This window comes from Exophiala dermatitidis (genome assembly GCF_000230625.1).
Source record: "Exophiala dermatitidis NIH/UT8656 unplaced genomic scaffold supercont1.1, whole genome shotgun sequence".
In the NCBI taxonomy this organism is placed as follows: Eukaryota; Fungi; Ascomycota; class Eurotiomycetes; order Chaetothyriales; family Herpotrichiellaceae; genus Exophiala; species Exophiala dermatitidis.
The window spans coordinates 1,221,945-1,237,881 of NW_008751646.1; the positions used below are offsets into that span (position 1 = coordinate 1,221,945).

At 51.5% G+C, this 15,937-nt stretch overlaps 5 protein-coding genes across 5 annotated transcripts; 1 reads left to right on the top strand and 4 right to left on the bottom strand.

Moving 5' to 3' along the window:
- Positions 1–306: 306 nt before the first annotated feature.
- On the top strand, positions 307–1,919 carry HMPREF1120_00446 (uncharacterized protein; the record flags this gene model as incomplete). Its single annotated transcript, XM_009154444.1, has 2 exons — positions 307–423; positions 489–1,919. The coding sequence occupies 2 exons, from the start codon at positions 307–309 to the stop codon at positions 1,917–1,919; spliced, it is 1,548 nt and encodes a 515-aa protein (XP_009152692.1).
- Positions 1,920–3,397: 1,478 nt separating this feature from the next.
- On the bottom strand, positions 3,398–5,888 carry HMPREF1120_00447 (uncharacterized protein; the record flags this gene model as incomplete). Its single annotated transcript, XM_009154445.1, has 3 exons — positions 3,398–5,250; positions 5,305–5,584; positions 5,634–5,888. The coding sequence occupies 3 exons, from the start codon at positions 5,886–5,888 to the stop codon at positions 3,398–3,400; spliced, it is 2,388 nt and encodes a 795-aa protein (XP_009152693.1).
- A 348-nt stretch (positions 5,889–6,236) lies between these two features.
- On the bottom strand, positions 6,237–7,729 carry HMPREF1120_00448 (uncharacterized protein; the record flags this gene model as incomplete). Its single annotated transcript, XM_009154446.1, has 2 exons — positions 6,237–7,379; positions 7,430–7,729. The coding sequence occupies 2 exons, from the start codon at positions 7,727–7,729 to the stop codon at positions 6,237–6,239; spliced, it is 1,443 nt and encodes a 480-aa protein (XP_009152694.1).
- Positions 7,730–8,305: 576 nt separating this feature from the next.
- HMPREF1120_00449 (ATP-binding cassette, sub-family F, member 3) lies at positions 8,306–11,741 on the bottom strand. The gene has a single exon (XM_009154447.1). The coding sequence runs from the start codon at positions 10,665–10,667 to the stop codon at positions 8,406–8,408; it is 2,262 nt and encodes a 753-aa protein (XP_009152695.1). The 5' UTR covers positions 10,668–11,741; the 3' UTR covers positions 8,306–8,405.
- Positions 11,742–13,166: 1,425 nt separating this feature from the next.
- Positions 13,167–15,311, bottom strand: HMPREF1120_00450 (uncharacterized protein). The gene has a single exon (XM_009154448.1). It carries the CDS (start codon positions 14,244–14,246, stop codon positions 13,827–13,829), a length of 420 nt encoding a protein of 139 aa, XP_009152696.1. The 5' UTR covers positions 14,247–15,311; the 3' UTR covers positions 13,167–13,826.
- Between the last annotated feature and the right edge of the window lie 626 nt (positions 15,312–15,937).

Genomic DNA, 15,937 nt, shown 5'->3' on the forward strand with positions numbered 1-15,937 from the left:
CAACGGAAATCCAACTTGAAATCCAGATCGCATGACAAAGGCATCCCACATTTCGCAGGCACTGGCAGCACAGCCTCCCGCCTGTTGAATCTGGGGAATATTCACCCATCGAATAATGCAGTTTTGGAGATCCCACCATCACTCTTGACACCGAAAGACGGTGTCTTATTACGACACACAATCTATACTGTTGGCAACAGATCTAATCCATCTCTCGCCGCAGGGAGTCGTCTCCTCCTCCGTCTCCACGCTCGCCTCACCATACAGTCCAACCCGACTGAGTCGATCGGGCACAAACAACTCAAAATGGCAGACGCCCTCTGCGGTCCTGCGAACCCGCTTCAAAATCTCCAAAAGCACAGCCAAGTCGACCGTACGCTTCAACAAGACCGTCTAGTCGGACACAGACAATCTCCCAGCCAGGTAACTTGTTCACCCCAGACTTTTGACTTTATCGTACACCTACTGACAGAGTTGTTCAACTCCAGGGATTTCGTACATCTGATCCTCGGGCTGGCGCTGTTGACGCCGACTTCCACGCCTTTGAAAATGCCGCTCCTAGCCCGTTTCAATTCCAACATCCTCAGCCACAACAGCAGGGACCAGTGTTCCATCCACAAGGTCCCGTTGCAGGATGGGCCGCCGACTTCAAGAGACTGAGCCTAACGGAACCACAGTCACACTCACAGTCACCCATTCCTATGCCTGCAGGACAGTTTCGAGCAGAAGCTCCGCTGGTCAGATCGACGACGTTGGGAGGATGGCAGAATGAATTTGTGAGGCAGCGATCGTCACCGGTGGCGCAGGGGAAACAAGCGGTACGAGATCCAGGACCGATTTTGGATTCGTTCGGCGGTCAATCCGCTTCTTCCATGATGATGGGGGGTAATTATAATTACTCTCAGCAGTCTATGTATCAGTCACATATGGCGGGAGTGGGGGTATATGGTGGAACTTTATCAGACCAGCAACAACAAGGCTATGCCGTCTCGGGGGCATCCATGACCATGGAGCAACAGCATGCCCAACTATCAGATGTGGACTACGAAGCCGCATTCGCAGAAGTGATCGCGCACGCACAGGAGATGGACCAACAACAACAAACCCAACAGCCTGCCTCCATCGACCAACTGGACTCCCAACTACAACAGCCCGAATCCGAGCAACCCATCAAAATCGGCTCCGACGCCATCCAATACCGCGACCAAAAGGCCGACTCCCAAAAAAGTCCAGAAGAAGACCGCCGCGATGCCGACGAACTAGCACGCACAGCAGGCCTCCTACTCAACAGCGTACAACACGACACGAGCTCGAAGTTTCAAAACTCACAATTTCTCGATCTGATGCGTCGCATTCGGGACAGGGAAGTCGAGGTTCAAAATAATGATCTGCAAACCGTCAGCTCCAGCTCTCAAACACTACACAATACAGCACAGCAACAACAGACCCAACAAACATCTACTACTCAACAGGACCAAGACCTGACCTCTCATTTCCAATTCCCAGACATGGACGCCGTCTACGCCCCCGACGTAGCGGCACACGACACTGACACCCAACATCAGCATCCTCTGCACCGTTCACCATTCACCACTTATGGCTTTGACGACGATAATTACATTGCACCTGCAATGCAGCCGCAACAAAATCAAACGGGTGACGCCCTCCACCCCGGCGGCAAATGGTATCCTGATCAACAGAGTCCTCGTCCAGGGGCAGCACGCGTCGAGGAGTTGTCCATGTCTGGTGCGATACCTAGTGGTGGAGATGGTATTATTGATGACGGAGCTGGTCTTGAGAGAATGGTTTCGGCAAGTGAGTTTGGACATGTTGATGAGACGGCGGGGCTTGCTAGAAGGTTTGTGCCGGGTGATGCGTGGGCGGGTGCGGCGGCGGGGGATGCTGAGATGAGAGCATAGGTAGACATTGTTTATCAATGTTTACGCTCACACCGGTGGAGATATAACATAACGTCGCATCAGCTTTAGATCGGTCGGCAATAATGGCCGAGGGATGAGGGATGCCTGAGGGACTGGGATGAGGATGTCGTGGATGACCGGAGAGTGAGTGAGTGACAATGTCAATGATGAAGAAATACAATACGATACAATATACCAAGCGTTGTCTTCACGTGGATTCCAATTCCGTCATCGAAGCATACCGACGATTCGAATACGAACAAGACTCGAAAGGGAACCTCAGGCGAATGCGAATGGCTGACAGGGTTTGCGACAATAAGTTTGTCGGCGAGGATATAGTATCTTCTGGAGAGACTTCAGAGCATCTAGGATAGATTGACAGAGGGAGATGAAGCGTGTCGTGAAAGGTAACATGGTGATCGAGGGGTCAATGACGGGAACACCACTTGAAACCAGCCACAGGGAAAGCTTTCCACCCATTTCTTCACCTTGAGCCGAGTCCTCGAAGTTCTTGTTCCGCGAGGCAATGAGCAAGCAATACACAAATGTCGGTAATATATACGATACACAGCCCGGGTTGCGTTGACAAGCTACCTTACACCACTGCTTGTACTTGCCATGGCAGAAGGTGGCTGCCGCGGGTCTAGTATCAACAGCAACGAACGTAGATTGGATACAGTGCTATCTTCTGCATCTATGAAATATGCTTCAATTGACAATGGGGGAAGGGGGTTGGGGTGCGGGCTGGGTAGTGATCTTAGAATCAAGGAATATGTTTCCTCCTCGCAGCACAGCGGGCTGTTGACGAAACTACCTGCAAGAAGGACTTGACTTGGTGATAAAAGGTGGCCGAGGACTCTACCTCCCCTTCGAAGCGAAAAACAGTAACTTTGTAGCGTATGTCCGGTGTCCGGGTGTCAGGGTGTCTTGCTGTCCGCGATACATATATTTATATCCATATAGTTGAATATATACCTACTGTGCACGACATGAATCGAGGAACACAAACGTTTCCTTCTCACGTACTACATTAACCCTACTGCCCCTACCCTACCACCCCTTCAGGTTTGGAACTTGATCGTTTTCTCAATGGAAACGAAGAAACGAATTAATCGTGACTGAGTTACTAATGAATTAATGAATCAATGAATCAATGCTTTTATGAGTGCTCACGGGATTATTCTGATCTCAAACAGTAAAAGGACGCAAAAGCGTCATACTCCTGGTAGCATAGGCATAGCAGCCCGTCCTTTCGAGGCATCATCTGCTCATCTGGCTTTCTCATCCCATCGTGCCACTGGCAATGCGCTGGCAGCTGATGAACAAATCTCGAACCTGGAAAGCCTCAAAGACCACCACTGGCCGTAACTTTTTGTTTGCTTACTCCAACAACTTGAAGGCCAACCATTCCTTCACCAGCCTTCCCACTCCCACCATCCGCTCTCCTCGACACCACCCATCTCAACCACTTCTTCAGCTCAGCACCAAAAGACAAAGGGTCCTCGTTCCAGCAGTCGGTGAGGGCGCACATTGAGATTGGCATTAGGATTGGCATTGGGATTGGCATTGGGATTGGCATTGGCATTCCCAGCATTGCTAGTGTTGTCGTTGTTGCTGGCATTGGTCGAAGTGCTAGACTGGCTGCTCGCATTGCTGGCGGTTCCACCAGTTGCCAATCCATCCGTACCAGCATCCATCATGTCGACATCCTCATCCATCTGTGACCCAGTAGGAGCTGTATTTGTAGCCTGAGATTCTTGAGATGATTGTCCCTGACTTGGTTGACCAGAATTGCCAGCGCCGGCGTCAAGATTGTCGTCACTGCTGCTACCGCTGCTGTCGTTGTTCATCGGTGCAGTTGGACCTTGATTCTGCTCCGGCTCCCCAACAGGCATCCCTTCTTCGTCCAATTCCATGGCATCATCTTCTCCAACCATGCCACATCTCCACCAGCGACCCATCATGATCTTGCCACCGGGCAAAACAACTCCTTCGTATGCATAAGCGTAGTCAATGTCGTCCCAGTCCAAATACTCGCCGAGGCGGAACAGCTCTTCGATTTCTTCAATGACTTCGCGATTCATGCGCTCCGGATTCCGCCATGATGGATTCGTGATCAGTTTGTGTCTTAGGTACAACTCGAGCGCACGCTCAATTTCCGCCGGGTCCATGATTGCCGTTGCAGCACCTTGACCTTGTCCCGCTTGATTTGTCGCAACAGTCGCGAATGGGTCACCGTACTCTTCCTCGGCATTCTCCAGGACCTCAATCAGGTATCTCTTTGATGGTTTATACAAAACCATGACGATTCGATTCCAGCCAGGAATCCCATCGTCGTTAGGTTGACTTGGGATAGTATGGATGAGGCCGCGCACACGAAGGGCAAGAAATGGATGGTACTTGTGGAGAGGTACTGTCAACGTTGATCGAGAATTACCAGTGACTTTCTTGTTGGCGCGCGATGAAGAAAGCTGGACAAAAGGGGCCACACCTCGCAAATACAAACAAGAGGCAGATTCGGGGATGGACTTGGCGAAGGCAGGGATCGCCTGGAAAATGGGTGGCCAGTATCCAAACTCCTCATTGTCAGTGGTGGTACACAAGTCGAGTTTCAAAGGATCCGCAGTTTCCCAGTCTTCAGCACAAGTCTGCATTTCCTCCAGAGCTTGTTTCTTCTTGGGCCAGGGATGTAAGCAACTCCAATGGCCGTACCATTTTGTCGCAATATCTGGTAGTCCATCTTGCAATTGCTTGTCCCACGCTTTGGGTGTGATGCCTGCACGTCTGAGGTCTTTTGCCATTTTCGCATATGTGTTTTCTCCAAACACTCCCATCTGGACCTGAGTCAAGCTTGCTTGTCCCCCACTTTCAATCAGGTGCCGATGCCAGAAGTTTCGAATGTGAAGGAGTGCGTGGGTGTCCAATTCGTATTTGACCTTGGGGGCAGTAATGAGTCTCCGGGATTTGAGATTGGGAAACATGTTATTCCTCCTCAATCGACCTGATTGCAAACCAGCCTTCTCCGGGACACGCCGGAACAGAGTACTGAACGATTTGCCCCAGTTATAGACGACGGTTATGTCATAGTTGTCTCTCGAGGAGGGCACAACATGAGCAATCTTCGAGTCAGGAGACAGTATGAGATATGAAAGGACGAGTTGCACGGCGTCGAAGAGGGGATCAGGCTGACCATATCGGCTACCGACTTTGGGGAACAAGAAGCTGGACAAGAAAGTAACCATGTACGGCGAGGTTGCAGGCGATGAAAGAGCCGCAAGATTGCGAGAGGCCAGTGGGGAGGCAAGATGAGCGTGGACCGGAAGAAATGCCTCTGAAGGGAGGAATATGTGAGCATAGAATTCCACAAAAGCATGAGATCACTCACCTATGATCATATCTTTCAATACACACAGTTGGACAAGCAGGCGTTCGTCCTTTGGATTCGTAAACGGCTTGAAATTCTTGAGAACAAGACGCCGCAGTTTATACGCCCAGGCGTATTCCTCAGGGCTGGTCACGTAGGCCTGATCGTAGAGAGAAAGAAACCTCTCTTTCCACACTGCAGATTCCTTTGGAGCAAGGGCGGCGGCGAAACTGCTGCTCGTGCTCATCAGATTGACAAAATCATGGTCATCGGGAAGGTATGCGACTATTTTGTTCAGAACCTGGAGTTGTCAGCATGAGCGACACAAGATACTACTGTGTACGACGAACCTCGTTGGGAAGTTCTTCAAGCTTGCTGGAGCCATAAGGAGTCGAATGGGAGTCTTGACTATGGCCTCTGTCAGTGGCATCGCTGTCAGAGTCCTCGAGGCTGGGCGAAGCAGTCGATCTCCTCTTGAGAAAGGACTCTGAGCTATCCATGCTCTCTGCGTCAGGAGAGAAGACAATTTCGTCCAAATCGTCTGGTGGGTCAGATAGATCAGAATCAAGGTCAGAAAGAGAAGAGAAAGCATCTGAGTGCGACATCGCAGGCTGCGGATTAATCAAGTGCGGCGTCGGAAGCCGTCAGCAACAGCAACAGTGACCGTGGAAGAGCCAGAACACAGTGCGGCTGACCGTCAGAAAGGCTGCTCACGAAATCGCAAAAAGGATGAATTCGATCTCAGAGGCGAGGGGAAACAAGACGCAAGACCAGGGCTGATCTCGAAGTGAAGTGTGGACACTGAGGCTGAGTGACAATCGACATTTGGTCGCACTAATGGTACAACTCCCAACACGCAGCCCGCATACCAGGTACTCCTTCGCTAACACGCTTGCTAGAACCGGAACCCTCCAAAATGCCAAAATGCTTTCGTAATGCCATGCTTGTGACAGCTATAATATCAACCGAATCAGCGCAACCAAACAGGACAGAATCCCGAGTTCATTGAGGACGGGTATTCTGACACTGCTGGCAAGGTTAGTAGCGCTCGCGGAAGATGATGATGATGCTGTTGACGTGGGCGAACCCGGAATACTCGCACCTGATGCTTTTGTTATCAGGTATATCTCCCCAGAGGCATCTGAAGAGAGGTAAATGCGACCCTGGGAATCAAAGGCCATGGCCACCGGGCGGAAACAGTTGTCCGGGCACTTCGAGTTGTCCTCGTTGACGAGAACATCCCGAGCGGCAGTGGTACTTTGCAGCTCATCCGCAGGCTCGCCATTCTTGTCGAAGGGCACAACGGACAATTTGTATCCAACCGGGTCAGTCCGATCCCAGCTACCGTGGAAGGTAATCCACGCTTCCTGTCCACTGTTGTTGAACTTGATATCCAATGGGGCCATGTGGGCCTGGAAAACCAGTCTGGCAGGCACTTGGTCTGAGCAATAGTCGTCCGTTTTGTTCTGGTTGTTGGAATCCGGACTGGCATCAACGGCATACTGACTGCCCACCGACAGATTCCCATTATCCGGCAGGTCGTTGACATTCCAGGCAGAAAAACACCAAGGGTAGCCAAAGTTGCCCCCTTGAGGAGCATATTCCGTGCCATCCAGATAACCGAGGAAATTCAACTCCTCAGCAGGGTTGTCTTCATGGATGTCCACGCCCATCCGTGTGAGTTGGTCCGCAGAATTCTCGACTGACCAGATCCCTCCACTGGTCGGATGCTCTGCTATTCCAACATCGTTCCTCAGCCCCCAGCCGAGCCGAAGGCCATCGGCGGAAAAGTCGTACGCTGTGTTTGTTCGATTGGTCAAGTTGAAAGCCTTGACCTGGGAATGGCCCGAATCCAGACTTGCAGCAGCTATATCTATATTGGAGGTGCTTCCCCTTGTCACCACCAGTAGCCCCGGAGCCTTCTCAGAAAGCAGGAGTGTCCTAGTTGTGTGATCGGTACCGGACATGTTGGTCACCAGATTGGCACGGTCCGAAACGGTCCTGGCTGAGCTGTCATAAGCCCAGGAATAGACATCTTGAGCAGAGGAGGCGTAGAGAGTCTTGCCATCCCTGGACATCTCTATCCCGTGGTTGAGCTGTACTGTGTCAATAGCAATGCAGGATTCATGGGCACAGCAGTACATACATGCAAAGCAGCAGTCACGTCGGATGACTTTCCCACAGATACACAACCGCCATGTTCTTTCAGTGTATGGGCCGAAACAACGCCTCTTCCTGATTCCACCACCAGGAGATTTCCCGCTTGGTCGAGGAGAATGCCACGAGGCTTTGAGAGACCTGTCGCGACCACTTGTACCTGGAAGCCAGACGCGACAGAAGGTCGGATGGCACCAGAAGGGGTTGGACCGCAGCTTGCGGACGACTTGGCGAGGGACAGTGAAGGAAGGATCGCGACAAAGATCGCGACTACAGTAGATCGGAACATGGTTTCTGTCAGCACCAAACTGCAGGGAGGAGGTCCGGTTGGCTCTTCAAGGTGGATGAGCAAGGTGAGGCTCGGAGCTCCTCCTGCGATAGAAGACTGACGCGGAAGGCATGACTGAAGACAAGGTATGGTCCTCAGACTTAAAGCAGAGATACCGAAGCAGGTCCAAAACCAAGCGACCAAGAGACCAAGCAACCAACTTGGACAACAATGGAGCCGTCGCAATCAATGGATCAATGATCTCATCTTCTGGCCTTGGCCTGGTGGAGATGGGAGATGCCAGTGGGAAATGGACATGGAGCTGAGGCGTCGATCTGACCAGGTTGTTTGGACCGTTGAAATGTCCCGTGCCGTCTCATCCTGCCGCCGCTTGATCCGCCGTTGTCTGAAATATCGCCGCTATATCCGGGCCGCCAATCACTACAGCCAGGCCCAACTTCATTCACTTCTACGGTATTTCTACTTAGTCTGGTAATTGTAGAAAGGACAGGGGAAGCCGGCCATTTCCCGGTGAGACTACGACATGGGAGGGGATTAGAAAGAAAGAAATGCATGGTAGTGCGTGTCACGTCAAGGTGGTGCCCAAAGTCATGCTTTACGTTGTGTCATAATTATCAAGTTTTGATTCCTACATACATTTGTAGTTACTTGGACACTGACAGATTGGTATAGCAGCTCAATGGGCTTGGACAACTCCAGCCTCGTTGGCCTGCGCAGTGATCTTCTTCTTGTAGGCATTCACATCGCCAGGGAATTTCTCAACTGTTCCCTTGTCACAGACCCACAGGCTGTTGCACACATTTTGCAGCATGGTCACGTCGTGACTGACCATCAAAACACCTCCCTGGAACTTTTGCAGGGCGTCTGACAGTGCATCCATTGCCTCAATATCCAAATGATTGGACGGTTCATCAAGCACAAGGATATGGGGGTTGGTCAATGACAGACAGGCGAATGCGACCCTGGACTTTTGACCTCCAGACAGTAATTCGAGTTTCTGCAGGCCCGTCATCCCAGTAATGCCAAAAGCTCCGAGATGACGGCGATATTCTTCGTCTGTTTTGCCCGGGTAGTTCTTTTGCATGAAACCAACCGCAGAGGTATTCATGTCAAGTGCATCCACATGGTGTTGAGCAAAGAACCCAATACGAAGGCGGGGATGTTGTGTTATCATTCCAGACGTAGGCTGAAGTTGCCCAATAAGCAGCTTTAACACCGTCGTCTTACCCGCTCCATTAGGTCCGACAATACCAATTCTGGAGTCCAGCTGGACATCCAAGTCAACGTTGCGCAAAAGGGGTTTGTCTTTGATGTAACCGAAGGCCACATTGGACATCTGGATAATCGGGGGTGACAGTTTTTCAACGTCAGGAAATTTGAATTGCACTGTATACTCTGCCTCCGGAGGTTCCAGCACAGGCATTTTTTCCAGCTTCTTGATGCGAGACTGGGCCTCAGATGATTTGGCGGCATTATATCTGAATTTGTCGATGAAGGCTTGAAGGTGAGCTCGTTGGGCCATTTGGTTTTCGTACTCCCGTTTGGCATTCTTCCTCCGTTCTTCCTTGGTGGCGTAGAATGAATCGAAGTTGGCTCCCTTGTAGTAGTCCAGCCTCTCCGAGTGTTGATGTATGATGTCTGTTGCAACCTCGTTGAGGAAAGCGCGATCGTGGGACACGACCAACACAGTGCTGGGATATGTTTGCAAGTAGTTGGCCAAAAAGGTGATTGAGGGTACATCCAACATGTTAGAAGGTTCATCGAGGAGTAGCAGGTCTGGTTCACAAAACAAGGCTCTCGCCAGCGCCAGTCTCATTCTCCAACCGCCAGAGAAGGTCTTGGTGGGATATTGTTGACGCTCTGTCGAGAATCCCAGACCGGCCAAGATACTGGCAGCACGAGATTCAGCCTTGTCCGATTCCATTTCACTGAGTTTGGCTTGAATATCCCCCAACGTCGTATCCAATCCGTCTTTTTCATGGTCGAGGCGAGCTGCATCTTTCGATGTATCTGCCATCTTCGACCTCTCTGCCTCCAACGCCGCAAGTTGTTTGGTGATCTTCTCCTGCTCGGCAAGCAAATGTTTCCGCCAAACATCGGCGTCAAGTACGGCCTGCAAAGCTGGCGTATCGTCCCCCAGGATCTCTTGTTCAACATGGAGAATGGATATGTGTGTTGGAATGGCCACCTCACGCCGACTCAAAGCACGCAGCAGCGTGGATTTACCAATACCGTTCCGACCAACAAGACCATACCGTCGACCGTACGCGAGGGTCAGTGATGCATCGGTGAGAATTCGTTTACCGGAGATTGATATGTCAATGCCGTCAACCTTGATGTCCTTGCTCTTTGATTGAGAATCTGAGCCAAGTTGAAGTGGGTTGACAGCCATGAAGAACTCTTCGTAAGACTGAGTGCTGTCCGGTTGATCCAGCAGCCGCGAAGCTTCGTACTCAACATTTTTCATAATCTTTTTGTCTTGTTTGGCACGGATTTTCCGTTCGGCCTTCTCGAGCTTTTTCTTGTCCACCTTGGATTCCACCTTTCGAGCATTGGCAGCCTCGAGGTCAATAGCACCACTGGTCAATCCTAAGGTGGAGGAAATGTTCCGTTGTGAGCTTACTTGAATGGTCTGTTCAAGCTTTTTGGCAGCAAAGGGCATCTGCTTCCGTTCAGGGTCGACACCATTGGCGTCATTCAATCTAGCGATGAACTTTTCGACCAGATTCCGGATCGAGGCTTCATTCTGTTCAGAGAAGTCTCCCGAGGCGGACACAAGAAGGGAGGTTATGGTTTCCAGAGCTTCTGCCTGTGGAGGCAGGCCAGAAGGATCCTCCTCTGAGAAATACTGCTTGGACGCATGGTTGAGATATCCCACCGAGTATTCCGATAGAACAGGGTCAATATGAGGTATCTGAGCCTGGATTTCAGCCTCCATTGGAACAGGTATCTGAATTCTGGCCTTCAAAGGAGTGGTGTAACACTGGGAGCGGTCTCAGACGAGGAGAGTCAGATAATCGCTTAGAATCCACAACCCACTGCAGAAATTGGATTTGATATGACAGAACCGGATAGAGACTGAGTACAGCTCAAAAGGCGAATAGTAGTCCGCTCGTGATGAAAAGGCCCACGTCCAATCTTGATCTGGAAGAGAGCGTGATGAGGTGGCAAGGAAACTCTCTCTCAAACTGCAATCTCTTGGTCCTGGCAGAAAACACCGCCAGAATTTAACAGAACGATCAGCCGTTGAGCCTCAGCTGCGGCAACAAGAGCAAAGATCTCTGTCAGGCCAGGAGGCAAGCGACGAGGACTAGATGTGATGCCCCTTGGTCGAACCCTGTGAAGGTATAGTTGTCCTGATGACGGGATTCCTTCTGGCGGTTCGTTGGGTCCAGACGGATGTGATATCTGCAGTCACGGACGGACGAATTCTAGGTTTTGTCGAACAGGTTTCCTGCCGATGCGGTTGATGGTTGAACAAACTGTTCCTTCGTCGTACCTATGCAGTCAGAATTTGTACTGCCACTGGCATGCAATCACGAAAACAGCGAAACAACTTCCGGGTCGAGTTAAACTTGAACTTTCGATCCCAGGCGCGAAGTTGCCTCGCGAGTCTTGGCGGCGGACGGCACCATTCCGCTTTGGGGAGGGGCATCTTGCAGGCATTTCAACTCCAACGTTTTCCATCGACACTGCTCGTCACTTCCTTCATCCTCCATGCTGCATCCCTGAGCTTGGAAATTGCTTGTACCCTTACTGTTGAAGTGTTGGCCAGTACTAACACAACCCAAGAAGCGTGCCAAATCAAAACGTTTTCCACGTGTCCCAGTGTGTCCGATAATGGTGCAACTGCCCAAGAGCATGCCTACCATGTTGCCATAAGGGACCGTAACAGGGACCTATATCGTCTGAACCGAGTCAGCTTCCTAGGCCCGACAGCTTTCCTACATAGGGAGCAGCAAAAAAAGGGAATTGACGCATATTCTAGTGCTGTTCGAGTCCTTGCTTCCCCACATGGCAACGGTGTTTACGGACTGGAATGCAAGGGATACAGGGAGCTCCTCGCTATATATGCCTGCCTACATGTACCTCTATGCACGGGCTGGGGCAGCACGGATATGCTCGAGGCCGTGTTTGAAATGACGACGTTTCCTATCAGACTCGGACTACGGCTTTCGCTCTCCGGGACTCCAGAACAGTCGGTGTTGAATGGGGTAGGTTGGGATGTATATATTAGAAATATAACCGTTACCACAAGACTCTGGATCACCAGCTAATCGGCGATCCGGTACAGTGAGGTGCTGATATAACCTGGATGATGCAATATTCCATCCTACTGTCTCGACGAACAGCATCATGTACAAAAAAGGAAGGCATATAAGGACCCTCGCTTTTTCGAACAGTGCCCCTGCTAGCCGGTTCAAGGTTCTGTGCCGCAACGCCGATAGCGTTTCTCCCGCAGAATGAGCGGAATCATTGATCCTGACTGCCGCCGCGTAGACTAGACAAGTCGAGGGGTTCCTTGAGACGGACGCCGCAGACTCTCCGCTTTTCCACTTGCATACACCTCGCAGCATATGCGGTCAGGATCCTGGAGGCTTCACGAGCGAGCATGGTTGATACCATGTTCCGTGCAACATTTGGTCCCTGATGTTGTTCTCGCCCGTTCCTCCACTCAAAACGGCTCAACATTTGCCTTTCAACGTACAAGCGAGCGGTGGAAAACACATGTGGCTCGTGTATTGGAGCTGTCTCGAAGACCACCCCATGCTCAAGAGGCAATAGCGTTGTGACATCTTGGAGCTGTCAGAGTTGAAGTGATTGGGCCTAAGCAGGAACCGCCAGTCTGGCTACTGGCAGGTCGACCGTGGTGCAAGTTAGATCCAACATCCCACACCTACAGTACAAGACATATCTCATCACACAGGGATTGGTGCTCGCGCTTTTGCCTCCTGTGGCGCTTGCACTGCATCATCTAGACAGCAAGACCGTCAATCAGCGGCCACTACCTTCCCCAGGACGCAGCGGGCCTTGTCTGACAAGTGTCACGCCGTCCGAGGCTGATGTGTGTGATATGTACAACACGAACGCCGCCTTGTTGTTTACTTGCCACTCGCCGCCGCGGGATCCAGCCCTCATGTACACAGCAAGTACATATGTGTTCTGACTTGTCAGATCAAGACCAAAGGAAGAGACGTGGACGGCAGGCTGGCCAGCAGAAGGATACATGTGCTCACCGCCGACCGTGGCCGCATCAACAACTTGAACTACCGACCGACCGACCCTGGGCGGCTGACTGACGCTAGAGGCCAGACTAAAACACGCGACGCGAGATCTGAGTTTGGGCGGAGGGAATCAGGTCAATTTGCGTGCCGTCAACCTCTCGTCATCCACGCCTCGGCGTGGATCGTGGCGTTACGACGATCCCCTTTTTTGCCGACCATCCCACCATTGAAAGGCGCTGCACGGCTTCCGCAAACGTCTTCTAAACGATGTGTATCCACTGGTTGGTCCCACGGTCACTCAGCGCCAATCGGCTTACAGTCTATCTCAAGCGAGCTGTTATCATCCCCGCCTGCCTCCACTGCATCGCCTTTTTCGCGTCCGGAAAAAACAAACACGCGACTTGCCGGATGGCGGACGGGTTTGTTGCAAAACTTGATTTACTTGATGCTGTTGTTGGCATGCGGCGTTTTCATGTGGAGATATTGGACGCTGCTAGCGAGGGGCTGAACAGTATCACTGTAAACGGTCGTATGAAGAGAGAGTCGACAGCGTGAGCATCCGTTTCTCTGTTTGTAAGCTTCTTTTCGCCTGGGCTGCTCATCCGGTTTCAACAGCTCTTTACGTACAGTCCGGCTGCCTTTCCAGGTTTACCTCGCGTCTCGTCAGAAACTAACGCAAGCTTGCCAGCTCTGCTGCATACGCCGCCCTCTTTTTCAGCTTCGGTTCGCAAACTTCGGAAGCTCTGCTGTTTGGTGCATACGAAGCAGCTCACCGCAAGCCACCTGCTTCTACTAGCCGACAAATTAATAGTAGTCTACTACATGACCAGCGGGGCACAAGCTGAACGTAACACTGACGAGGCCGATCATCGCTATCTTGCGTTCAGTGTGCGATGATGCGATCCAGTTTGAGTTCTCTGAGCCCAACAGAAGCCCTCCCGAAATGAATTGACTGGGATGACCCTGGTACTGGCAATGCCAGGCTCACCTGCTCTTGAGACAAACCCTTTGGCATTATTGAGCGTGCTTTGCAGCTTGGTGATTCTGTTTGCGAGAACAAGGCGTTCATCGAGATGAATGGTTACAAACAGCGTCGTAACCCGTTGCCTGAAGGCGATTTGCAGCGACTGGGGACCTTTTTCTCTGCATCTTTCAAGTCTCTTGTGATCGGCATGATAGTACATCCGCTGGTGACCATTACCGGGCATCGCTAGGCGCTTATAGTAAAGAAAAGGGCTGTGGGCTAAAAAAAGGCGTTGGCCGTCCATCAACCCTGGTTCACTCATTTCCATGTTGATGTAGAGAGTCGATAAAGGGATGAATATGCCTGGAACGTTGAATCCATTGCTGGCCTTGCACAAGCCATCCGGGGCTGCTGGAGTTGTAACAACGGGTAGCACGACGTCTGGTTGAGCAGACGTCAGGCTCCAAGAGGTACACAGCCTTGAAATAAGGGTGACATTGTAGCCACAATATCTGTACCTGGCCGTAGAATGATTTGTGAGGCGGTGGCCCGCAGTAAATAGGTTCCAGTTCCACCCGAACTTGCAGTTGCCGTTGTAGTTCCAGTTGCTTCTGGACCTGGGCGTCAAGGTCAGATCCCAGCTTCGTGTCCAGATGCTGTCGTCTTTTTCAATAATAAATAATTACGGACATGGACCTGTGCTGGGGTGGAACGCCGGGCGGGGATCCCTAGATGCCAGAGATACATCATGTCCTGCCAGGCAATAAGAATTTGACAGGATGACCCAACCCTCTTCTCGCTGATATGGCTGCCAGCAGGTGCTTAAGCTGGCAGAAGCTAGGCAAACGGAGTCAACTAGTCCTCTTTTTGAGGTTGCTTACCACCGAAGCAGTAGGTGAAGGACCACAGCTGCCGAGTGTGGACAGCTGGACACGGCAAGTGGAGGGTGTCAGGACAATGGGCCTGATCGAGTACGGAAGGGTGAGCGTTTTTTAATCTTCCATACCACCGTGCAGAGTAGGGCCCTGTCTATCATCATGATAACAATCACAATAAAGGTATCGGTTATGCTTCTAGGACAGTAGTATGCTGGCTGCTGGCACAACCATGGTGTAGCACTGGCCGTGGTAGTGGTGACCGCAGCAGTTCAATAATGTACGTAGTAGATCAACAAGAACTAATGGACACCGTCATGCGCTGGCCGCCTGTCGCATTCAAGCGGGCGTGGTGTTGTTGCGAGTGGTTGCCGCTCAGGCCAGTCGCTTGTCGTGCAGAGGCTGCAGCCCCAGGTACCCGGCGATTGCCCTGTTGTTTGCCCACGACGAGTAGCCGCCGCATGTACTGTAAGGCGGTGATGCTGGGTGCTAGTACCTGGGTAGATGCAGCACCTACTGTGGGCGCTGGATGCTCGGTGCTAGGTACCAGGTGTAGCTCTGATTTTACCGGTCGCACTACTGTATGTTATGCACCTCCGCTGCCCGTAGTCCTGCCTTACAGGCATCGATCCACAATCTACAGCTGCGCGCTGTGACCCCATATGGCCCATTCTTGTGCTCATCTCACTGGCATCTCACTGCCCCAAAGCCTAAAGTAAGGTACTGCTAGTACTAAGTAACCCATACAGTAATAATAAGGGACTTGACATGAACCACCACTGGTGCTGCCCGTGCGGTTTAACAACTCCTCCTGCTCTAAAACAACTTCAGGTTCCCACCTCCATCAAGCTGAGATTGCTTCTGCATTTTCACCACTCTTTTGCAGACCTGCTCGTCCTTCTTCACGACTGTTCATTTTGTCCTTTCCCGTGACTTGTGTCTCGTTCTTTTTGTTAGCTGGGAAGTCTCCGTGAATCCGTGAGCTCCACCTGCCTTTTACATCCCGCCTCGCTGCGTCGCGTCTCAGGCCCTTCTCCCGCCCGATCTAGGTGCCGCCGCGTCTGCGTTCGTTCGGAAGAAAACAACCATATCCCTTACACATGCACGTCTTCTAGAACAGCCACACTGCCAAACGAGCATTCTG